This window comes from Anomaloglossus baeobatrachus, chromosome 4 (assembly GCF_048569485.1).
Source record: "Anomaloglossus baeobatrachus isolate aAnoBae1 chromosome 4, aAnoBae1.hap1, whole genome shotgun sequence".
NCBI classification, from domain to species: Eukaryota; Metazoa; Chordata; class Amphibia; order Anura; family Aromobatidae; genus Anomaloglossus; species Anomaloglossus baeobatrachus.
Window position 1 is genome coordinate 232,466,765 of NC_134356.1, and position 25,977 is coordinate 232,492,741.

The following is a 25,977-nucleotide window of genomic DNA, read 5'->3' on the forward strand; positions in this document are numbered from 1 at the left end:
CGCCTTGCTGACACACGTTACCCCTTCCCCTCTGACGTAGTTAAGGGTTGGGCTCAGTGTCCCAAGGTGGATCCTCCAGTCTCTAGATTGGCGGCTAGATCTGTGGTATCTGTTGCAGATGGCTCATCGCTAAAAGATGCCACTGACAGGCAGATAGAGCTCCTGGTGAAATCCATCTATGAAGCCACGGGCGCGTCCTTTGCCCCGGCTTTTGCAACCGTGTGGGCACTCCAAGCTATCTCGGCTTGTCTAACCGAGATTAATGCGGTCACACGTACTTCTGCTCCGCAGGTTGCGTCTTTGACTTCTCAGGCGTCGGCGTTTTCTTCATACGCCATGAATGCAGTCCTAGACTCTGCTAGCCGTACAGCGGTGGCATCCGCTAATTCTGTGGCAGTCCTTAGAGCCATGTGGCTGCGCGAATGGAAGGCAGACTCGGCTTCCAAGAGATTCCTAACCGGTTTGCCGTTTTCTGGCGACCGATTGTTTGGAGAACGATTGGATGAGATTATTAAAGAATCCAAGGGAAAGGACTCCTCCTTACCCCAGTCCAGACCGAAGCGACCTCAGCAACGTAAGATACAAGCGAGGTTTCGGTCCTTTCGCCCCTCCGCCAAGTCCCAATCCTCTTCGTCCAATAGGCCGGAGAAAGGTCAGAGGAACTCCTACGCGTGGCGGTCTAAGTCACGCCCCCAAAAGGCTGCCGGAGGCACTGCCTCCAAGGCGGCCTCCACATGACTCTTGGCATCCCCGAACTGCATCCTCGGTCGGTGGCAGGCTCTCCCGCTTTGGCGACACCTGGTGGCCACATGTTCAAGACCGATGGGTGAGAGACATTCTGTCTCACGGTTACAGGATAGAGTTCACCTCTCGTCCTCCAACTCGTTTCTTCACAACCTCCCCCCCCCCCTGCTCGGGCCGACACACTTCTTCAGGCAGTGGCCGCTCTGAAGACAGAAGGAGTTGTGATTCCCGTCCCCCCTCAGGAACAGGGGCGCGGCTTTTACTCCAACTTGTTCGTGGTGCCAAAGAAGGACGGTTCATTCCGTCCCGTTCTGGACCTCAAACTGCTCAACAGACATGTGAGAACCAGACGGTTCAGGATGGAATCTCTCCGCTCGGTCATCGCTTCGATGTCACAGGGAGACTTTCTCGCATCGATCGACATCAAAGATGCTTATCTCCATGTGCCGATCGCACCCGAACATCAACGCTTCTTGCGTTTCGCCATAGGGGATGAACACCTTCAGTTCGTGGCATTGCCTTTCGGCTTGGCGACAGCCCCACGGGTTTTCACCAAAGTCATGGCATCCGTTGTGGCGGTCCTACACTCCCAAGGCCACTCGGTGATTCCCTACTTAGACGATCTCCTAGTCAGGGCACCGTCTCGGGAGGCGTGTCAACACAGCCTTACCGTCGCTCTGGAGACTCTCCAGCAGTTCGGGTGGATCATCAACTTTCCAAAATCCAAGTTGACACCGACCCAGTCATTGACCTACCTCGGGATGGAGTTTCATACCCAGTCAGCGGTAGTCAAGCTACCACTGGACAAACAGCTTTCTCTGCAAGCAGGGGTGCAATCTCTTCTTCAGAGTCAGTCACACCCATTGAGGCGCCTCATGCATCATGGCGTCACGGCACAACAACAAGGTCCCGGCCTTCATGGCACGATCTCAGGATCACAGAGCTCTGGCGGCGGATGCATTAGTACAGGATTGGTCGCAGTTTCATCTGCCTTACGTGTTTCCTCCTCTGGCGATGCTGCCCAGAGTGTTACGCAAGATCAGATCCGACTGCCGTCGCGCCATTCTCGTCGCTCCAGATTGGCCGAGGCGGTCGTGGTACCCGGATCTGTGGCATCTCACGGTGGGTCAACCGTGGGCCCTTCCAGACCGCACAGACTTGCTGTCACAAGGGCCGTTTTTCCATCTGAATTCTGCGGCCCTCAACCTGACTGTGTGGCCATTGAGTCCTGGCTCCTAGCATCGTCAGGGTTATCTCAGGATGTTATTGCCACTATGAGACAAGCCAGGAAACCGACGTCCGCCAAGATCTATTACAGGACTTGGCGGATATTCTTGTCCTGGTGCTCTGTGAATGGGTTTACTCCCTGGCCTTTTGCCTTACCCATTTTTCTTTCCTTCCTTCAATCTGGAATGGACAAAGGTTTGTCACTAAGCTCTCTCAAGGGACAAGTATCGGCGCTCTCAGTATTTTTTCAAAGGCGCCTGGCCAGGCTCCCGCAGGTCCGCACGTTCCTGCAAGGAGTATGCCACATAGTCCCACCTTACAAGCGCCCACTAGAGCCCTGGGACCTTAACAGGGTGCTAACGGCTCTTCAGAAACCACCTTTCGAGCCGCTGCGAGATGTCTCCTTATCACGTCTTTCGCAAAAGGTGGCATTTCTAGTGGCAGTCACATCACTCCGAAGAGTGTCGGATCTTGCAGCGCTGTCATGCAAAGCCCCCTTCCTGGTTTTTCACCAGGATAAGGTGGTTCTGCGTCCTGTTCCGGAATTTCTCCCTAAGGTGGTATCTCCTTTTCATCTCAATCAGGATATCACCTTACCTTCTTTTTGCCCTAATCCAATTCACCGATGTGAAAAGGATTTGCACTCATTAGATCCAGTGAGAGCACTCCGGTACTACGTGTCTCGCACAGCGCCCCTGCGCCGTTCAGATGCACTCTTTGTACTTGTCGCCGGTCAGCGTAAGGGTTCGCAGGCTTCCAAGTCAACCTTGGCTCGGTGGATCAAGGAACCGATTCTTGAAGCTTACCATTCTTCGGGGCTTCCGCTTCCTTCGGGGCTGAAAGCCCATTCTACCAGAGCCGTGGGTGCGTCCTGGGCATTGCGGCACCGGGCGACGGCTCAGCAGGTGTGTCAGGCAGCTACCTGGTCTAGCCTGCACACTTTCACGAAACACTATCAGGTGCATACCTATGCTTCGGCAGATGCCAGTCTAGGTAGGCGAGTCCTTCAGGCGGCGGTTGCCCACCTGTAAGAGGGAGCCGTGTCGGCTCTATTTATCGAGGTATTCTTTTACCCACCCAGGGACTGCTTTTGGACGTCCCAATTGTCTGGGTCTCCCAATGGAGCCACAAAGAAGAAGGGAATTTTGTTTACTTACCGTAAATTCCTTTTCTTCTAGCTCCAATTGGGAGACCCAGCACCCGCCCCTGTTCCCTTCGGGCTTGTTGTTCTGTTGTGTACACATGTTGTTCATGTTCAATTGTTTCTTTGGTTCATGGTTTCAGTTCTCCGAACATCCTTCGGATTGAATTTACCTTAGACCAATTTATAAGTTTCCTCCTTCCTGCTCTTGCACCAAAACTGAGGAGCCCGTGAGGCACGGGAGGGTGTATAGGCAGAGGGGAGGGGTTACACTTTTGAGTGTAATACTTTGTGTGGCCTCCGGAGGCAGAAGCTATACACCCCAATTGTCTGGGTCTCCCAATTGGAGCTAGAAGAAAAGGAATTTACGGTAAGTAAACAAAATTCCCTTCTTTTATTTTTTAGATTTAGATTTTTTTTTTTGTTTGTAGGACAACCCCTTTAAGTAGTTAAAAGAAAAAAGTTTGTAAGAGCAAAGTAAATTTGATTTGCGTTATTTCCCGTGATCTGACATTTCCATATTAATAGCGGTGTAAAAAAAAAAAAAAAAAAAAAAAAAAAAAAAAAAAAAAAAAAAAAAGACTTAAGTGTCAACATACCTATTGATACAACGATACCAATTTGGGGTAGATACATCCTTTTGATCACTGCTTATTGCAACTTTTGGTAAAGCCGCAATTTTGGAGTTGTGAATGGTCGGTAAGCTGTAGCACATCCTAACAGGATGTCATCACTTTCCGAGATGGAAAAGTCCTTTAATGTCAATCTGTTAAAGACGTCACCTAACGTTTCTTCAGTAACTTACACAGAGCGTCCAGTCAGTAGACTTAACATGCGCTGTCAGAACTGTTCCTTATGGCACTACCTAGGTAAGGCTAGTTTCACACTTGCGTTGGGTGAAATCCGCTGGGTCCGTTGCTGCATCTTTTTGAGGCATCCGTTATTTTTGTGGTGTCAACGGATGCAACGGATCCGTTATTTCACAGGAATCCGTTAGCTGATTCCTGTGAAATAACGGACCCTTTGCATCCGTTAGGCGTCCGTCTAACGGAATGAGTCAGCTCCGTTTTTTTATTTTTTTCCATTCTGGGCATGCTCAGTAGAAATTAGCGGAATCCAGCGGCGGATTCCGTTGTAAAGCACTTTGCAACGGAATCCGCTACCATAGGGAGCCATTACAAATTTTAACGGAAGCAACGGAATCCGCTGCTTCGCGTCATTTTAACGCAAGCAATTAATGTTACATTCAGCGTTGCTTCCGCTCGGTGGAAGCAACGCAGCGTCGCCCAGCGGAAGCAAATCAGGTACTTTTGGCACAATCCGTCATCCATACAAGTCTATGGGAAACAGCGGAATCTGTTAACAGATTCCGCTGTTTTCTAAAAGGGCGGATTGTGACGGAAGGAAAAAAAAACAAGTGTGAAAGTACCCTAAATCACACCAAACCCCAGCAATTTAACGACGTGCTAGGGGTTTACGCAAGAAAATGTACCTTAGTTAACACTAAATAAAATATTACAACAAAATCTCTATGGAAATGTCATCTTCCTTCTGCACTATAGATACTTAGATCTTAAAAAAAAAAAAAATTATAATGATTACACTACTAATAAATTGTGATTTATATATATGCATTTGACCTACCTTGTGCGCTCCATCCTGGAAGTATCATTATTAATAAAAAGGAATCAATGCAAAACAATTTGCATAATAGAATATGACGGTAATGCTACAGCGAAGCAGCAACAATTACCTTAAGAAGCAAGAGAGTCAGAAACTCAATTTGCTGATGGCATGATAATTCTTTCAGGTCGGTGGCAGCGAATGAACTCAAATCACTCTCCTTAGCCTGTACAAAAAGCCAAAAATAGAAAAAGAAATTAATGCTATGCTATGCTCTAAAATAAACAATACAAAATGTGAAATCTGATCTAATTAGTCATCATGTCACAATCATTTCACCATAATAAAAGTAGCAATCATCTCCGAGATCCTACCCCAATATGTAGTAGGCATAATATCTGAAAATACTTCCAATTAGAAAGGTAGTATAGTTCTCCTGATATAGCCATGTCTCTTACCTCATGGGCAGGGCATTGCAGCAGCTTGGGTATCCATGGTTACAACCACTCATATAGTGAATTAATTAGTTGCTCATGGTCGTAAGCATGGACACCTAAATAATTCACTATATGGGTGGTTGTAACCATGGATACCCAAGCTGCTGTAATGCCCTGCCCATGAGGTAAGAGACAGCCATAATCAGGAGACCTAAACTACATTTCCAATTGGAGGGATTTGCTTCTATTATTATGCCTACTACATATTGGGGTGTGTGTATATGTATAGATATCGCACCAATCATTGGTACCCACCTTTTTAAAGGAAAAGTTTAAATGAAACCATTTATTCTGAAAATAGTTTCTGACCTGATGGTGTAATGTTATAGAGCAGGGGGAGCGGAGTAGAGTGATATATATATTTTTGTTGGAAACGTTTCAGTCTTTTAATTGAAATAATTATTTTAATAATTGAAATCCCTGATGCTTACATATATAGGAGTCCAGTGGGCGGTCTGATAAGTGATTGACAGTCTTCCTGGTATGACTGAACATGATGGATAGCTGTCAATCACTAGTAGAACCCCCCCTCTGGACCCCTATACATACAAACACCAGGGATTTAAGTGGATAAAATACAAATTATACACAATCTTTTCCCACAGACCTGCCTGGCTTCTCTTTCCCAAACCATGCACATAAAACGTAGAACGAAACACTAACCATTGCTGGCTAAGCAGTTTTGTCCCCCCTTTGAGAACACCTTTTGAACATGTTCACACAAAAGAACCAAACAACAACAAAAAAAAGCACCAAATTGTGGAGATTACGCTTTGTACGTACCACAGATTTAACCTTCTCATCCACAATGATGGTAATTAGAGTTGAGCGAGTACCTAATTATTCGTACTCACTATTCTCATAACGAGTACTGTCTAAGGCTATGTGCCCACGTAGCGTATTTTCATGCAGTTACGCTGCGTTCTGCACTGCAGCGTAACTGCATGCGTCCTGCGTCCCCAGCACAATCTATGAAGATTGTGCCTAATCCATGCCCATGTGGCGTATTAGAACGCAGCACTTCAGTTGCTGCCAAAGCTCTGCGTTCTAAGAAGTGACATGTCACTTCTTTCGTGCGCTTTGCATACAGCCCCCGCTCTGTTTATGGGAGGGGCTGCATCCAGAGCGCATGAAATCGGCTTTTTATTACGGACTGTTTCTGCAGCGATTTGAAGCGCACGTGTGCTGTTCAAATTGCTGCAGAAATTGGGCAGCGTGGGCACATAGCCTAATACTCACGTATTCATTCTGAATGGTGTGTGCAATGCAAGTCAAACTCACAATGTGATGAGTAACCCGAATTCCACACTATTTGATACTCGCACGAAGAGCACAACATTCGGGTCACTCGTTACTTTGCGAGTTTTTCCCCATTGACTTGCATTGCACACGTTATTCAGAATGAATACGCGAGCAGTAGACAGTACTCATTATTTGTATAGCGAGTATGAATAGTTAGGTACTCGCTCATCTCTAATGGTAATGAGTTAATTTACTGACGTATTGAAAACTGTTCAGGCCACAAATGATGTTGCTCCTCTTACCTCCGTCCATCTGTTGCCAAGTTGAATACAGGCATTGGCGAGAGTCATATCATACCTGCAAAAGATAGATGTACGATATCAACCACTACAGCATAATACTAGATACAGAATTTTCAGAGACTTAAAAATAAAAAACAGATATTAGTTTCTCCATTGTCTGCCTCTGCATATATTGGACGGATGTTATCTGAGGGCAGTCAGAGGTTTCACACGCACCATAGACTTGTATAGGTGTATGTGATCCGAGATACCTCTACCAATGCAGCATTGCATGCTGCCATTTTTTCCTCACGACGATTTGTGAACTCGGCGGCTCGTGCAGTCTATGTGGGCAGCGTCACTGAGCTCATTAGCTTCAGCATTGTTGTAGTGACAGACCAGGGCAGCAGTGGGGGACCTGGGGTTGGTAAAACTCCTACAGCCTATGAAAAAGTATTCTAAATGGGAATCACACCTCTAATCTTTAGGAAATAAGGGTCTAGCCCAGTGATGGCTAACCTATGACATGCTCGTCACTGGTGACATGCCGAGACATTTATGCTGACATGCGCAGCATGGGCGGGCAGGCAGGCAGTCGCATCCCGATCCACAAGAAAAGCTGCGGCCAGCAGTGATTTAACTAGAACTGCATGTGCAGCTAAACCGTTCCATAATAACTGGCCCAGGGGGCCCTACATGCAGTTCTAGTTAAATCACTGGCAGCCGCCAGTTATTTGTGTTCTGTATCTTTAATCAGGGTCCGAAGTGAAGCATGCTTATGTACCACGCAGTACGTAACACACCTCTCTCTAACCCAGGGGTTTCAAACACACGGCCCTTGGGCTGAATGCGGCCCCAGAGTCAGCTTCTTGCGGCCCGCAGACCCCCTGACGATCGCAGCAGGGGGCCGCAGTTATTTGTGCTTTACCTCCGATAATTTCCGCCGCCATGCACAAGAAATCTCTGCAGAGCTTCACCAAAGGCGGCCACCGGCCAATCAGAGGCCGAATCCTAACTGTGTGCAACATACACACTGTTACGATTGACCTCTGCTTTTCTGATCAAGAGGTCATTATGTGACCGCTCATATGTGGTTTGCATACTTGCGGTCACATGACAACTTGCTTCGATCTGCGAAAGACTGAGGACAAGTACAAAAAACACCCCACAAATTTGAAAGGGGCATAATTTGCATTTTTTAGACTAAATTTGTATTTCTAAAATACTGATACAAGATGTGAACGAGGAAGCAAGAGCATAAGGTCACTCAAGCTTCATTTGTTAAAGTTAGAACTACAGAATGGATGGATTCCACAATTTATAGCAGTGTTACCTACGCATTTCAGATCCTTAATAGCTCGTAATCATAACGCAATAAAAACGTGAAATGAAATACCAAAGACCAACCATTTAGTTTGTATTTTTGATATGAAGAAAAAGCCTAAGGGGTACTTTGCACGCTGCGACATCGCTAGCCGATTGTAGCGATGCCGAGCGCGATAGTCCCCGCCCCCGTCGCAGATGCGATATCTTGTGATAGCTGCCGTAGCGAACATTATCGCTACGGCAGCTTCACACGCACTTACCTGCCCTGCGACGTCGCTCTGGCCGGCAACCCGCCTCCTTCCTAAGGGGGCGGGTCATGCGGCGTCACAGCGACATCACACGGCAGGCGGCCAATAGAAGCGGAGGGGCGGAGATGAGCGGGACGTAAACATCCCGCCCACCTCCTTCCTTCCTCATTGCAGGCGGGACTCAGGTAAGGAGATGTTCCTCGCTCCTGCGGCTTCATACACAGCTATGTGTGCTGCCGCAGGAACGAGGAACAACATCGTATCTGTCGCTGCAGCGAAATTATGGAAATGATCGACACTACACAGATCACCAATTTTCGACGCTTTTGCGATCGTTTATCGGTGCTTCTAGGCTTTACACGTTGCGACGTCGTTACTGGTACCGGATGTGTGTCACTTTCGATTTGACCCCGATGAGATTGCAGTAGCAATGTCGCAACGTGCAAAGTACCCCTTAGAAAAGGACTAAGAAAACCGGAACACTGGCTTTACTTCCTTGTCCACATCAAGTCTGGTTTTGAAACCAGCCGTGCCTCCATGTAATGCTGGGTGAGCGGATATATTCTATCATAAAACAAATTGGATACTATCACAAAGCTGACTTTGAACAATATATGCAATTAATGACAATAATGCACTAGGTTTGAGTCAGATGTGATGTGTCTTTGCTACAAAGTAAAAAAAATAAATAAAAACAAGCTGAAGATCCTAAAAGTGAAGCGATTTTATCATTTTTTATTTAGAGTTTGCACCAATATAGAGATTGCAACCAAATCTATTATGGAAATTTCCAGAAATAAGTGAAAATAAGCCAAAAGGGGAGAAAAGAATATGAAAAACACAACCAGCGGAAACTCACTTGGGTTGCACTGGTGGCAAGCCTGGCGTGTGCATCCACCCATTCCAGTCAACTTTATCAAGAATCTCCACCTGTGTATTAGGACAAAAAGGACATGTGATCTATGCAATGGCAAGAAGGAAAAAATAAAAATATAGATAAAAATATTCCTATACCTGGTCTTTGAAATATGAATAGAGGAACGTTTTCCACTCCTCGGTGGTTACACTTTTATAAGCAAACACCTGGATGTAGGTTTTCAAAAACCCCAGAAACACATCTAAAAGAAATTTGTACATACAATGGAAAAAAAAAATATAATATAAGGGATCATCAATATTGATAAAAAATAATAATCATAATAATCATCAGAATAATGCTAATACACAAAGTGCTCAAAATAAAAAGTCTCTCATTGTTAAATAAAAAGTGTGGGACCAGGAAGGGATGGAGCCTTCAGCCCACAGCAAGAAACAATCAGAGAATGGGGCCTCATTTTACCAATTTTTCCAGAAAATCTTAGTAACCTGCAGCGATTCTGTTATTTCCTAGGGTTTAATGGACATTTGCATTACCAGAGCAAAAATTAAAAGTATAATAAGTTCCACAATATGGTCACGTCACACAGTTGTACATGAATTAAAGGGGTAATAATGATATATATGTATATTATACATTATATGTTATACAGCTGTATCCTATGGGCCAATAAAGGCTATTTTCTTCACTTTATGCGGAGTGCTGCCTTCATTTTTTTTTGCAATATATATTATACATATACAATTGGCAAGTGCCAATGGTGGATGGTCTCTCACAAAGAGATCATTCCAGCTGTATTGCACTGCAGCTCTCACATACAGATCGAGGTGCCAGTATCAGCACTGAGTGATAGTTACATTACTCAGCGTGAGTGATACTGCTTCTAGTCACCAGGGGGAACCAACAGCTGTAGAATGCAAGGGGATCTGAGGGCGATGCAGATTTGTATGTGAGAGCCCATTCTCTTGCCAACACTAAAGCCTGCTTTACATGTTGCAATTTCGCATACGATATTGCCCCCATCGTATGTGTGGCACGTTCAATTTGTTGAACGTGCCGCACAAACGATTAACCCCCGTCACACGTACTTACCTTCCTTACGACCTCGATGTGGGCGGCGAACGTCCACTTCCTGGAGTGGGAGGGACGTTCGGCGTCACGCGGCAGCCGGCCAATAGAAGCGGAGGGGCGGAGCTGAGCGGGACGTAAACATCCCGCCTACCTCCTTCCTTCCACAATGTGGGCCGGGAGCCGCAGGATGGAGGTAAGATCTGTTCATCGTTCCCGGGGTGTCACACACTGCAACCCCGGTGTGCAACCCCGGGGACGATGAACAATCTGACGTGCAATTCTAGAGAAAGGTACGATGTGTATGCGATGAACGTTTTAACGTTCAATCGCACATACCTGTCACACACTACAATGTAACTTACAATGCCGGATGTGCGTCACTTATGACGTGACCCCGCCGACACATTGTAAAATACATTGCAGCGTGTAAAGCGGGCTTAACTGTTTGGGGTCTGATAAATGTGATTCTTTTAAGGGGTGTCTGCTTTCTTTTCCAGCTCAGAGAATTATAAATTTAAGCACATAATTTAAACCACTGTAAATGTGGTATGTACCCCCCACTATAGGACTGGTTCTGCACCATGAGAAAAGTAGGTCAGATACGAAAATGTGGATCTGAACCAGTAATCTGATTAACACAAAAAGGTTGATGTCCCAGAATGCGATGACATGATATTTGAATAAATGTTGGTTTTTGTTGAAGAATAAATGTGCATTGCTGTTCATGGAAAAATATAAGACATCCCCTGAAAATAAGCATCTTTCGGAGCTAAAAATAATATAAGACCCTGTTTTATTTTCAAGGAAACTCGGTATATATACATAGACACACATTAACTGAAAGACTCCCTTAAAAAAAATATATATTTTTTTTTAAACGGGTCTGTCAGTCAATGTGCTGCCCTTAAATAAGCAGATCATAAGGACAGGTCTATACTACAAAACCGCTTAAAAAAATATTGCACCTTCAGGCTTATAACTAGTGACGGACGAACTTGCAGATATCTGGGATCGGCGGGTCTAACCAGATAAATATAAACACGATCCCCTGACGAAGGAGGCACATTTTGCACCTCTGAAACGCGTTGGGACCCCTTTTGCCCGCTACAGGCCTCCATAGCCTGTCCTGAGCCTTGTGACATCACACGCTCCTCCACACACACGCGTCTAAGTATCCAGGGAAGCAGCCGGCCGGGGCTCCTTGATACAGACGCCAGCTCTGACTTGCACCAATTCCACCAGGTCACATCTTACCCCGTGAAGCCTGCCCGCAGCACACCGCAAGTCCTCGCACCCACTGGGAAGAAGCAGCTGCATTCCTGCAACTCAGCCATCCTGAAACATGCCATCTCAGCAGCGGCCCACGCTGGTCGGATAAGGATTCACATCTACTCATCTGCATTTACTGTTATCACATACAACAAGTAAAGGTGGTGTCACACATACAGCGACGGCGCTAAGTCACCATTTTCTGTGATGTAGCAGCGACGTCCTGTCGCTGTGTGTGACATCCAGCAATGAGCTGGCCCCTGGTTTGAGGTCGCCGGTCGTTGCTGAATGTCCTGGACCATTTTTTGGACGTTGCCCTCCCGCTGTGAAGCACAGATCACTATGTGTGACAGCGAGAGAGCGACGAACTGAAGCGAGCAGCGAGCAGGGAGCACGGAGATGGCTTCTGGCAGCCTGCGGTAAGCTGTAACCAAGGTAAATATCAGGTAACCAAGGGAAGCCCTTTCCTTGGTAACCCGATATTTACATTAGTTACTAGCACCGCTGCTCTCACGCTGCCAGTGCGGCTCCCTGCTCCCTGCACAGTAATTAACCCGATGTGTACTCTGCCTAGGAGTGCAGGGAACAGGGAGCCGGCACTGGCAGCGTGAGAGCGGCAGACGCTAATAACTAAGGTAAATATCGGGTAACCAAGAGAAGTGCTTTCCTTGGTTACCTGATATTTATCTTAGTTACCAAACGCTTCCACGCGTCGCTGCTGGCTGGGGGCTGGTCACTGGTCGCTGGTGAGATCTGCCTGTTTGACAGCTCACCAGCGACCATGTAACAACGCAGCAGCGATCCTGATAAGGTCAGGTCGCCCGTCGTGATCGCTGCTGCGTCGCTATGTGAGACACCAGCTTAAGTTGTCCCCATTCATTTAAAATCGTTTAAAATTGTGTTTAAACTGTGCTGACCCTGACTATCACTTTGTGAGCGCTATAGTCTCTTGTTACTAATGATCTCTCTCATTCACTTAGCAGCTCCAAAGCTGATTAGACCCCCACACACAGGGCTCCACACACTGTAAACCCATAGATTAACTCACTCTGCAGCATTAACTGTTTGTCCACTGCCCCTGAGCGCTGGTATCTCCTGTTTTATAAATATAAACACGATTCATATCTGGAATTGATCCCAGATATGTGGCCAGACGCTGGTCCCCATATAAGTCTATCCAGACCAGAATCCAGCGCTTTAAAATGATGCAGTAGGGATAGGGGGATTAGAGCAGGCGCGTTATACTTACCGAGTCTCCACGTAGGTCTAACGCTACTTCCGGGGCCGCTCATTATCCTTCATACATATTCACTGCTTCCCCTGCCCATCAACAGTTAACCCCCCCCCCCCCCAGCCTGTGTAAGATTGAACTGAGTAACTTCACCTGAGGTCACTCAGTTCAATGTGGTAACCTGAGGTCAGGTTATCTGCGATCACAGGTGGAGGACCGTGGGGACCTTCAGCTGTAACGCAAATAACCTCAGTGATGTCACTGCTCATCGTACGACTCAGTGTTTGCCTGAAGCTCACAGAGGGCAGTAATGTCCTGTTGCAGAGCGCTGTCACTTCAGATGTAGCAGAGCTGAAATCATAATGGGACCTTGTGTGGATCAAGTTGGATCTGGGTGTTTTGAGGATTACGAATAGGGTGAAAGAAGGTGTTTTTTTTATTTTTTTTTATTTTATTGTAAATAAAAGGATTTTTTTCAGTTTGTGTTTATTTCTTTTCACTTACAGATTAGTAATGTGGAGGTCTCCTAGACGCCTCCCATTCCTAATCTCGGGATTATAGGCAGCTCTGAGCTGTTATTAACCCCTTATTACCTCGATTGCTACCGCACCAGGGTAAACGAGATGAGCAGGGTAAAGTTCTAGGATTGTCGCATCTAATGATGCAACAATCCTGGGAAGCTGCAGGTTGCTATTTTTAGGCTGGGAGGGCCCAGTAAGCACGAGCCTCCCCAGCATGCGAATACCAGCTCCCAGCTGTTGGCTTTATCATGGCTGGGTATCCATATTGGGATGAACCGTACTGTTTTTTTATTATTTATTGGAAAAGAAAAAAACCAGTCGCATGCGGTTCCTCTTATTTTGGTACACAGCCAAGATAAGCACATGGCTGGGGGCTGCAGCCTGTAACCTTATGCTTTATATGTGCTGGGTATCATCATATGGGGGGGGGGGCCCTATGCCAAATTTTTTTTATTTATTTATTTTTATGCCACATTATAGACCTGTAGACAGGGTCTGTGGCTGCTACCGTGTTTCCCCGATAGTAAGACACCCCCGATAGTAAGACGTAGTGGGGGTTTTGGGGGGGGGGGGGGTCGCTAATGTAAGACGTACCCCGAAAGTAAGACTTAGTAAAAATTTTTTTTTTTCTTCTTCTTTACAGTACAGTTACAGCGGCCGAGCGCTCAGCTGAGCGCCCTGACATGCCGGCGGCTTAGAGCTCAGCTGAGAGCTGACACATGCCGGCGGTCTGGCGCTCAGCTGAACGCCCCTGACATGCCGGCGGCTGAGCGCTCAGCTGAGTGCCCTAACATGCCAGCGGCCGAGCGCTCAGCTGAGAGCTGACATATGCCGGCGGTCTGGCGCTCAGCTGAACGCCCTGACATGCCGGCGGCTGAGCGCTCAGCTGAGCGCCCTGACATGCCGGCGGCTGAGCGCTCAGCTGAGAGCTGACACATGCCGGCGGTCTGGCGCTCAGCTGAACGCCCTGACATGCCGGCGGCTGAGCGCTCAGCTGAGTGCCCTGACATGCCAGCGGCCGAGCGCTCAGCTGAGAGCTGACATATGCCGGCGGTCTGGCGCTCAGCTGAACGCCCTGACATGCCGGCGGCTGAGCGCTCAGCTGAGTGCCCTGACATGCCAGCGGCCGAGCGCTCAGCTGAGAGCTGACACATGCCGGCGGTCTGGCGCTCAGCTGAACGCCCTGACATGCCGGCGGCTGAGCGCTCAGCTGAGTGCCCTGACATGCCAGCGGCCGAGCGCTCAGCTGAGAGCTGACACATGCCGGCGGTCTGGCGCTCAGCTGAACGCCCTGACATGCTGGCGGCTGAGCGCTCAGCTGAGTGCCCTGACATGCCAGCGGCCGAGCGCTCAGCTGAGTGCCCTGACATGCCAGCGGCCGAGCGCTCAGCTGAGAGCTGACACATGCCGGCGGTCTGGCGCTCAGCTGAACGCCCTGACATGCTGGCGGCTGAGCGCTCAGCTGAGTGCCCTGACATGCCAGCGGCCGAGCGCTCAGCTAAGTGCCCTGACATGCCAGCGGCCGAGCCAGCAGTCAGACACTGTGTCTCACATGCTGGGGGCTCGTCTGACTGCAACCAATCACAGACGCCAGGACTGCCGGTGGGCGGGGGAAGCACAGAATATACACTTGCTTTTTCTTATTTTCTTTATTTTTATTTCGTATTACCAGAGTTTCTGGACCCGGATCATTACCCAGAGTTCCCTGAGAACTCCGGGCCCAGCAGTCTGGTAATTTTGAACCTGCGTGTATCCGGATCTTTACAATCCGGGTCCACCCATCAGTACTTATAACATCTATTACAATAGAGCAGACACATACTGCAGTCTAGCATATTCATGAAGCGAGCACTCCTTTGCCTCTCTCACCAGTCATCAGAGGACCTCAAATAATGACGTGAACATAAAAAGAAACTAATAGTTAATAAAACAACCATTTCTATATAATATTAAGGTTTTTCTTTTCTTTTTGTAATCTGCAGCTCTTTTGTACCTGACAGAAAAAAGCAATTTTAGAAAAGAAAGCAAGATGAAATTTCTACACTACCGAGTCTTGCACACATGGATTGATGCAATATTTAAATGTGAAACCCAACGACTCATTGCAACAACGATGTAGAACAAAGAAAAGCTTTATCGAATGATCCAAGGGTTTGTAATGCAGAAGCCGTTCGAGGACGCCTGGCACAGAACAGAAAAACAGCTCTAGTAAGGCAAGGCCATCTTCGGAAAGAAGCATCAAGGTAATGGATATAACAAAGAACCATCAAAACAAAAGCGTGTTCTTGGTTTATGGTCAAGGTTTCCTGCCCGAGGTCGTAGAGCATCGTGTTAGCAGTCCTATGGCAACAATGGGGGAGGATAGCTCTTCACATGGCAGTCCATTATCCTGCGACATGGAAGCACAATCTGCACCTGCCATATGGGTTCTGTTTTGCTAATAGAATTTTAGGATGTTTTGGCACTCAAAGGCTAAATATTAATCTTTTCTGTCACACACGTGAGGTAGAGGATGTCTTCCACATCCAACATTTACAGACCTGGTCCACCAAGAAGCTGCTCCAAGTAAAACAGAAGGGCAAAGCCTTTTTCATATGGTACGGAGGAGAATGCTGCATCCACATCAACTTCATGGAGGTTGGGGACAAGGTTGGTGAGTGGATTAGTAGCACCGAAGGTGTTAACCTGTACAACAGAGAAAATGCCCAGAATATTAGGCAGTAGTGCAATGAAAGAACAAAGTGAAGTCTTCTAAACTAATTTTCCAATACTGTAAATAAATAAAAAAAATATTTATCTCTTTATAAAGATGTTTACCTATGTCTCTGTAGAATATATTTATAGATTATAGAGAGCACCCACACTATCTCTAGTGCTCGCTCACTCACTATATCCCCTTCTAGCTCATACTCTCCCCCTCCAGCTCTCACTCTCCCCCGCACACCATCCCCTTCTCCCTCCAGCTCACACTCTTCCCCTCCCACTCCAGTTCACACTCGCCCCTTCCCCCTCCAGTTTACACTTGCCCCCTCCCCCCTCCAGTTCACACACCCCCCCTCACACTCTCCCTCTCCAGCTCACACTCTCCCTACCTCTCACACTCTCTCCCTCCAGCTCACACCATGCCCCTCACAGTATTCCCCTTCCAGCTCACACTCTTCCCCTCCCACTCCAGTTCACACTTGCCACCTCCCCCCTCCAGTTCACACACCCCCCCTCACACTCTCCCTCTCCAGCTCACACTCTCCCTACCTCTCACACTCTCTCCCTCCAGCTCACACCATGCCCCTCACAGTATTCCCCTTCCAGCTCACACTCTTCCCTTCCCACTCCAGTTCACACTTGCCACCTCCCCCCTCCAGCTCACACTCCCCCTACCCTTCACACTCTCTCCCTACTACCCCTCCAGCTCTCTCCCTCACACTCACCCCCTCCAGCTCCCACTCACCCCCTCCCACTCCCTTCCTCCCCCTACAGTTCACACTCTCCCCCTTACACTATCCCCTTCTCCCTCCAGCTCACACGCTCCCCCTCACACTCGCTCTCTACCCCACATTCTCCACCTCCAGCTCACACTCACCCCCTCCCACTCCAGCTCACACTCACCCTCTTACACGCCCCCCCCCCTTCATTTCATACTCTCCCGTTCACCCCCTCCCTCTCATTAGCGGTGTTCCTTCCCTAGCGGACTGGTCACCGGTGGTAGACAGCAGAGGTGGCCAGTAACTTAGGCAATGAGCTATACACAGCAAAATAGAAACCCCACACAGATCCCGAACTGTACACAATAAAACTAAAAATGTATTAATAAATTACTTGCAAAGTAGCTTGTTTTTACAAGCAGTTTCCAATATTACTCTTTGATAAGATGAGACCACACCCTTTAAATTCACCACTGTCTTCTTTTGCCCCACACCAAGGATAACACATTCTGTTCTTCCTATAAAGTTCCGTTAATGTGTTACTACTTGAATTTGGACCTCTGTATAATACCAGACTAAATGGATTAATATTATAAAGTGTACATCTACATCATCTGGCGTAGAATGTTCACAACTCCTAATGTAAACATATGAAGACAAAAGGGCCTACATACTGCGTTCTGAAGTTCTTTCCATCCTCCCAAAGCCTTGAACTGTCGGAACTGCTCTCCATACAGAAGTCCATCAATTCTCCTTTCCAGATAAACAGTGTGACCTTCATTTAACCTGATACAAAAAGCTGCGATTAAGTATATTCTTCTATATTAAAAGGGTGTTTTTATGAATGAGAAAAATAAAGTGTTTTGTTTTTTTGCATCCAAATAACACTGCCACTCCCATCTGTGGTTGTGTCTGGTATTACAGTTCAGATTCATCCACTTTAATAAAGATAAGCTGCAATACCACACACGGCCCATAGGCACTTGGTGGGGAGGGGGGGGGGGAGGGGGGAGTAGCCCCAATTTGTGATCCCTCTTATAATAAAGAAATAAAACTAGTTCCATATTCTCTAAATCCAGTACAATAAATGGCCAAGAATAAGACAAAAGCTTATAGAAAATTGAAGACCTGATAAAGTAATAATTTCTGCAGAACAAATATTTGATTTTCTGCACAAGGCAGAATTTCCCTTTAATTTACTACCTATTGTGACACTGAACCAACTGCAGCCACATAAGGTAACATGGATTTTGTTATGCCTTCCTCTTCAGCTAAAAAAGAAGTTTTTGCTTGGGGATGACAAAAACAACCATGTAAGGAGATAATGAATCAGATATGTACATACCAGAAGTTTTCCCAGGTTCTGTTTGTGACCAAGTTTCCTGTCCAGCTGTGTGAAATTTCATGTGCGATGACCTACAAATTAGATGGGTAAGAGTATCATGTCTGACATCCAGAAGATTACATTTGTGACTATTACTGCATGCACAATGGGCTGGCGAAAAAACGAAAACTTGTGAACCAGAAAATATTGGTAGGAGATTTTATATACAAAAGATTCTAAAACAAAAAAAAAAATGGAGAAGTTGCCTAAAAATGGAGAAGTTGCAAGCCATGGGCAGAACAGTTCTTCAGTGGTTAGCATTGTTGCTTTGCAGCGCTGGGTTCCTGGGTTCAAATCACATCGAGGACAACATCAGTATAAGACAGTTGGTTCTATTTGATTAAATGTAACAGTTACCACCAAGATGTAACAAAGCACCAAGCTGCAGATCAAACTAACACAGGGTGGAGAAAAAGTGCACATGCATAATAGCTGCAAGAGTACTCGGTTCCATAGAAGTGATGACACGCCCATAATAAAGTACACATGCATAAGAGCAGCAAAGATAGCTCGGTCTTTGTGACCCCCCTTGAAGAAGCCCACGCGAAATGCACGTCAGGGTCCTGGAGATGTACCTCTTTACAGGGTACTATGGGGGAATGCTTCCTACTTTGGAACGATTATGCATGTGCACTTTATTATGGGCGTGTGTTCCCTTCTGTGGAACGGAGTTCGGAGTTCTCTTGCTGCCATTATGCATGTGCCCTTTATCTCCACCCCATGTTAGTTTGATCTGCAACGTGGTGCTCTCCTCATTTATATTCCTCACTAGCCCTAAGTCTGTTATTGTATAAGCTGTATTACTATTGGTTATGTTAAATAAACTAATCTAATTCTTTACTATGGTGGATTAATGACTCTTTTTAGTTATAGATTTGGATTGTATCTTGAGCAACTACCAATTACTTTCTGCAATCTAGTCATTTTGTAGCAAGCTGGGCTTTCTGATCTACATTTTGGATCACGATTATGTTTCCCTTTGCCTATTGTTCAGATGTTGACACAAAATAAACGTGAGAAAATGTTAAAATGGGGCAGAGAAAATGCCCCGATTATTATGGGCATCGATACGTGGGAGTTGTTAGAACAGAAGAATACGTTCTGCATGATGCGCTTTTTCTTCCATTCTGAAACTCACAAATATCAGAATCAAGATGGACCTCATTATAATCCATGGTGTCTGCAGTCTACAGTTTTCATCCATTTTGTTAAAGATTAGGGATGAGCGAGTATTACGGTATTCGGGCTTCGGGCTACTCGTTACTCCGTGAGTATCCTTGTAATTACTCGTTGGGAGTAGCGAATCCAATGTCAGTCAATGGGAAATGTGAGTAATTGTCTGCTGGACCCTACAAAGCGGTCTGGGGGCTGAGTAAAAGGCTGAAATGGATGCATGATTGCTTAAAAAAGCCAGCGGCTTTTTACCGCCCGGATTTTAAACAATCAGCTGATGCACGCTCCACGCCTGGGTCCTTCGCTCCCTGGTGCTGCGCTCCCCGCCCGGTCCTAACTTAGGATCGGGTGGGGAGGCGGCGGGGGAGCGAAGGACCGGGCAGCGGGGAGGGAAGCACCAGTAGGGGGAGCAAGGCAGGCAGCATGCATCAGCTGATTTTTTTACCGCCCGGCTTTTAAACAAACGGAGTCTTTTTTAAGCAATCAAGCATCCATTTCAGCCTTCTACTCAGCCCCCCGACTGCTTTGTAGGGTCCAGCAGACAATTACTCTGCTGGACCCTATTAACTTAGATTGGACTCGCTACTCGTAACGAGTACACCAGTATTAGGACCTACTCGTTACGAGTGTAGAGAGTCCGAGTAGATCAGTAATAATAATAATAATTAATAATTTTATTCATTTATATAGGGCTATTAATTCCATAGCGCTTTACATACATCAGGAACACTGTCCCCATTGGGGCTCACAATCTAGAGTCCCTATCAGTATGTCTTTGGAGTGTGGGAGGAAACCGGAGAACCCGGAGGAAACCTACACAAACACAGGGAGAACATACAAACTCCTTGCAGATGGTGTCCTTAGTTGGATTTGAACCCAGGACCCCAGCGCTGCAAGAGTGCAGTGCTAACCACTGAGCCACCGTGCCGCCCAGTACTCGCTCATCCCTATTAAAGATCCATTTTTCCCCCATTAGCTAGGTTTGCCTGTTTCTAAAAATGGAGCAGACAAGAGGAATGGTAAAACACAAGTGTGAATACATTAGCCTCACTTCTAGATTCGGCATACAAGTATACACGTATTGTGCAAATTGCTATGATTACAGGATGGCAAATAGGTTGAAAGGATGTTAAGTATTTTCATTTGTTTTTAACGTGTTGGGTTTTTTTTATCCAAAAGGGGAGATTTACATTTCAATGTTCTACAGTTCTTACTTTTCACCAAAATGTTCTTATATGCCAGTACATTGGCTTGTGTACTCCTTGTATAGCCAGTTGTTAAAGGGAACCTGTTATTAGCTTCATGCTGCCCGATCACGGTGACTGGCCGACTGCAGCCAGGTATGTTTTACCCTAAAATGTTACGGCAATTGAGAGAAAACATAGGAGGAGCCGGCAGGGGACTGTAGGGAGAGACCCCATTTGTCTGGTGCAGCCCCCTAGCCAGCTGCTACCCACCCCATTCCAGTGGATTGACCACTCTATCCCATGTGTGTACATAGGGAGAAATCTGTATCAACTGGGGCTAGAAGAAGCTGACCAGTGACCGCGCCTGACTAGTCAGGTATCTGTATAATTGCCGTCCAGCCTTTCAAACTCTGAACTAAAACAATCACTCAACCAGGCTCCGATTCATGCTTCCTGTGGCTCGGGTAATGTGAATTTAAATTACAGGTTTCCTTTAAGGCATAACCAAATATGACTATAGAGGCAATATGGTCAAAGGCCTGGCTTCCTTTAAAAGACCATTTGACACCCCCTTTATGCTCTGCCATAATTACCGCTGACTGCAGCTTTCTAAGGCCAACATAGGGTTAAACAGCAGAAATCTCTTCTCTACTATTAAAGCAGGGCTACATCTATGGACTTCTATGCTCGTCCAGATGCAGTTACTCATTGCCACTTAAAGGGAATCTCTTGCCAGGTTTTTGCCACTTAATCTGAGAGAAGCATCATGTAGGGGCAGACACCCTGATTCCAGCAGTGTGTCACTTACTGGGCTGCTTAGTGTAGTTTTGATAATCTACTGCTGATTAAACAGTGATCATTAGAGGACTTCTTAACCTGCTGTCAGGTAGTCCAGCATATTCATGAGCTCTGTATAACTGCTAGATCTTAATTAAGTATAGATAATTAAAAAAAAGAGAAAAAAAAAAAAAAGTTTTTTCTCTTAAACTGCAATATTCTCAAGAAGCTGCCAGGGCTCCCAATCTAGTTAAATGGGCCAGTTTATGTGAATAATGCCCAAAACATCACTCAAGGCAATATATTATCCTAAAGATGGGGTCACTGCAACAGCCACAGATAGTCATACAAAAAAACACAAGAAAAAAAAAAAACACAAAAAGACAGAAAACAACACAGTTATATTTGCTGTCAGGCACTGGACAGTGGTCCTAGGTGAAAAAAAAAAAAAAAAAAAAAAAAACACACAGCAAAACCCAACATAATAAACCTAAATACATATATATATTCCATGAGGTGCTGACAGTGGTCAGACACACAGGAGAATATATAGTAATACAAGGACAAGGAATGATCTCACCGCGTCCTTCTAGGTCAGGGTATACAGAGTCTCCAAGGGAATTCTGGGTCCAGAGTCATGATCCAGTCCTATCTGTCTAGTACTAGCACTATGGGCAGATGATAGCTGGGTTTAAGGGCCTCATCTATACTGAAGAGTCAAATAAGACAAAACGTGTCAGGTCGCAGATAGGTTCAACATAGGGGTCCAGCGTTATACATCTAGCTGTGGACCATCCTTGTTAGGACGGGTGCTCAGGGTAACATAGATTTTTTTTGGTTTCTCCAGGAGATATTAGGGACAGATAGGATTGGATTAAGACTCTGGACCCAGAATTCCGATGGAGACTCTGTATACCCTGACCTAGAAGGACGCGGTGAGACCATTCCTTGTCCTTGTATTACTATATACTCTCCTGTGTGTCTGATCTCATGGAATATATATATATATATATATATATATATATACACACACACACATAATATATTATATATATATATACATATACATATACACACACACATACATAATATATTATATATATATATATATATATATATATATATATATATATATATATATATACATATACACACACACATACATAATATATTATATATATATATATATACATATACATATACACACACACATACATAATATATTATATATATATATATATACATATACATATACACACACACATACATAATATATTATATATATATATATATATACATATACATATACACACACACATACATAATATATTATATATATATATATATATATATACATATACACACACACATACATAATATATTATATATATATATATATATATACATATACACACACACATACATAATATATTATATATATATATATATATATATATATATATATATATATATAGATACATATATATATATATATTTTATATATATATATACACATATATATATACACATATATATATATACACATGCACACATATACTTTATGGGTTTGTTTTTTTCTTGCGTTTCTTTTTTTTGTATAACTATCTATGATAATATATTGTGATAATATATTGCCTTGAGTGATGTTTTGGGCATTATTCACATATACCGGCCCATTTAACTAGATTGGGAGCCCTGGCAGCTTCTTGAGAATATTGCAGTTTAAGAGAAAAAACTTTTTTTTTCCTCTTTTTTAATTATCTATACTTAATAAAGGTTGAAGTTTTATGATGCTTAATTGAATTAATATTTATCTGATTTCGTATTGCTGTTACAATAACTGCTAGATCTGCAGCAGACAAAACATTGATTTTATCAAATCACAGCAAACAGCCCAGTAAGTCACACATCGCTAGAATCGGGGTCTCTGTCTCTACATTATACTACTCTCAGATTAGGTAGCAAAAACCTGGTGACAGATTCCCTTTAAATCGAGTATACTGGTGAATAGGTTTAGAAAACATAAAAGGAAATATTATAAAACGGAAGACATGGCAGAAGGAAATTGTGTATATAATCAAATACAATAGGGAAGAATGCCATAGGAGTTACAGGCACTGAATTTGGGAGGCACAAGCTGTTTGATAAATTTGCCACATTCAAGCTACTCCGAAGACAAAAATTGAAATCTATGTCTGCAGTACAATTTTGTCAATAGTTTCTGCCAAAGGTACTGATATATCTGCCATACCAAAGATCACCCTGGTCTATCCCATTTATATGAGTACGCTTTCAAAATTAGCAGGAAATGTGAAAAGTAAAAAAAATAATAAAAAAGATAAAAAAAAAATTTTTTAGCGCAAAATATGCTGTGCACCAAAATTTACCAATCAACATAGCACTAGAATTTCTTATTACTGTATAATACTCACACTTGCTAAAGATCGGTCACCAGCCTGAAACAAAAACCAAGAATTAAATTCAGACTTGTAAGATTTTTTTTTCAGGTTATAAAAAGGCATTAAAGTAAAAAAATCAGGAAAAAAAACAAAAAAAAACAAAAAACAACACACACTACTGCATGTACTTAGCCCTTAATAAACAAGCCTTTATGTTATTACAAATATGGATACTAAATATGTAAAGTTTATGGGATTTTTTGAATTTTGTCTTTTGGGAAGGTTTTAATAACATTTTTTTCTTCCGTTTATTAGTTACATGTCTTCATTACATATTTCGTCCCCCGACAGGTGAAAAAACGGTTACCGTACTTTTTTTTTTCATTGCTCAGTTTTTCACTGGTACTGGGAGACCCTACAGGAGCATTAATGCAGCAATGGCAAGAGACATAGATACACACTCAAGATCAGCAACACGCGCTCCACTGTCTAAAGACAGGGGTCTGTAAGGAACGGGCTAAAGAGTTTCTGTGGAATCTGCATTTCTTCTCCCTTAGGCTATGTTCACACTAGAAAAATGATTTTTCTTAAGAAATTTCTTAAGAGTGAAGGATTAGTGCACCTGCGTTAAAAAACGCATCAAAAACGCACCTGCGTTTTTGCCGCGTTTTCGGTGCGTTTTTGGTGCGTTTTCGGTGCGTTTTTGGTGCGTTTTTACCGCTGGTTGCTCCCTGCGTTATTGTGCCAATTATCTATGGCAAAAAACGCAGTTAGCTGCAGAAAAGAAGTGACATGCTCATTCTTTTTCTTAAGAAAATCTACTGAAAGAATTTTCTTAAGAAAAAAACGCAGTGTGTGCACAGCTAATTTTTTTTGCCATAGGTTTTGCTGGGGAATGTCTGCAGAAAGGTTACAAGAATTTCTCAAGAAATTTCTGCAGCAAAAACGGACCCAAAACGCAGGTAAAAAACGCAGTGTGTGAACAAAGCCTAAGGCTACATGCGCACGCTGCTTCTTTTTCGTGTTCACAAACTGCAGCCAAAACTGCAGCCAAAACTGCACCTTGTCAGAGAGAGCCTGGAAATGTCACAAAAAATGTAGGTGCTTTTTTGGTGCATTTTTGCTGCTTTTTTGGTGCGTTTTTGGCTGCAGTTTTGTCAACAATTGTTTCATGTATTTTTCAGTTCAAACAAGCCCATAAAGCTTGTTGAATTGGAAAAAAAAAAAAATTAGAAATAAATAAATAATTAAAAAAAACGGCGTGCGGTCCCCCCCAATTTTAATGCCAGCCAGATAAAGCCATACGGCTGAAGGCTGGTATTCTCAGGATGGGGAGCCCCACGTTATGGGGAGCCCCCCAGCCTAACAATATCAGTCAGCAGCCGCCCAGAATTGCCGCATGCATTAGATGCGACAGTTCTGGGACTGTACCCGGCTCTTCCCGATTTACCCTGGTGCGTTGGCAAATCGGGGTAATAAGGAGTTATTGGCAGCCCATAGCTGCCAATAAGTCCTAGATTAATCATGTCAGGCGTCTATGAGACACCTTCCATGATTAATCTGTAAATTACAGTAAACACACACACCCGAAAAAATCCTTTATTAGAAATAAAAAACACAAACACATTCCCTCATTACCAATTTATTAACCCCGACAAAGCCCTCCTTGTCCGGCGTAATCCAGCATGCTCCAGCGTCGCATCCAGCAGTGCTGCATGGAGGTGACCGGAGAAGCAGCAGACACCGCCGCTCCGGTCACCTCCATGCAGCTAATGAAGACAATAGCGCGATCAGCTGAGCTGTCACCGAGGTTACCCGCTGTCACTGGATCCAGCGGTGGCCGCGAGTAACCTCTGACAGCTCAGCTGATCGCGCTACAGCGTGGAGCCGGCGGCAGGAGCGTGGAGCCAGCGGCAGGAGCGTAGAGCCGGCGGCAGGAGCGTGGAGCCGGCAGGAGCGTGGAGCCGGCAGGAGCGTAGAGCCGGCGGCAGGAGCGTGGAGCCGGCAGGAGCGTGGAGCCGGCCGGCGGCAGGAGCGTGGAGCCGGCCGGCGGCAGGAGCGTGGAGCGTGGAGCCGGCCGGCGGCAGGAGCGTGGAGCCGGCCGGCGGCAGGAGCGTGGAGCCGGCCGGCGGCAGGAGCGTGGAGCCGGCCGGCGGCAGGAGCGTGGAGCCGGCCGGCGGCAGGAGCGTGGAGCCGGCCGGCGGCAGGAGCGTGGAGCCCGGGACTGTCAGCGGCGGCGGCGGTGGCGGTGAGAGGGGTCCATCATCTCCCCTGTGCGGGGACCGCGGTACTTCGGGGAACACGGGGAGGACGGGACTATCAGCGGCAGCGGCAGCA

At 45.3% G+C, this 25,977-nt stretch overlaps 1 protein-coding gene across 1 annotated transcript in view; it reads right to left on the bottom strand.

Moving 5' to 3' along the window:
• Positions 1-25,977, bottom strand: part of LTA4H (leukotriene A4 hydrolase) — a 109,388-nt gene that overhangs the window by 11,541 nt on the left and 71,870 nt on the right. The window contains exons 9-16 of the mRNA XM_075344741.1: positions 23,674-23,697; positions 18,066-18,136; positions 17,395-17,506; positions 15,839-15,983; positions 9,344-9,447; positions 9,189-9,259; positions 6,777-6,831; positions 4,866-4,961 (exon numbers count right to left, since the gene is read on the bottom strand). Coding sequence (XP_075200856.1) covers positions 4,866-4,961; positions 6,777-6,831; positions 9,189-9,259; positions 9,344-9,447; positions 15,839-15,983; positions 17,395-17,506; positions 18,066-18,136; positions 23,674-23,697 — 678 coding nt within the window. The remainder of the gene's footprint in view (positions 1-4,865; positions 4,962-6,776; positions 6,832-9,188; positions 9,260-9,343; positions 9,448-15,838; positions 15,984-17,394; positions 17,507-18,065; positions 18,137-23,673; positions 23,698-25,977) is intronic.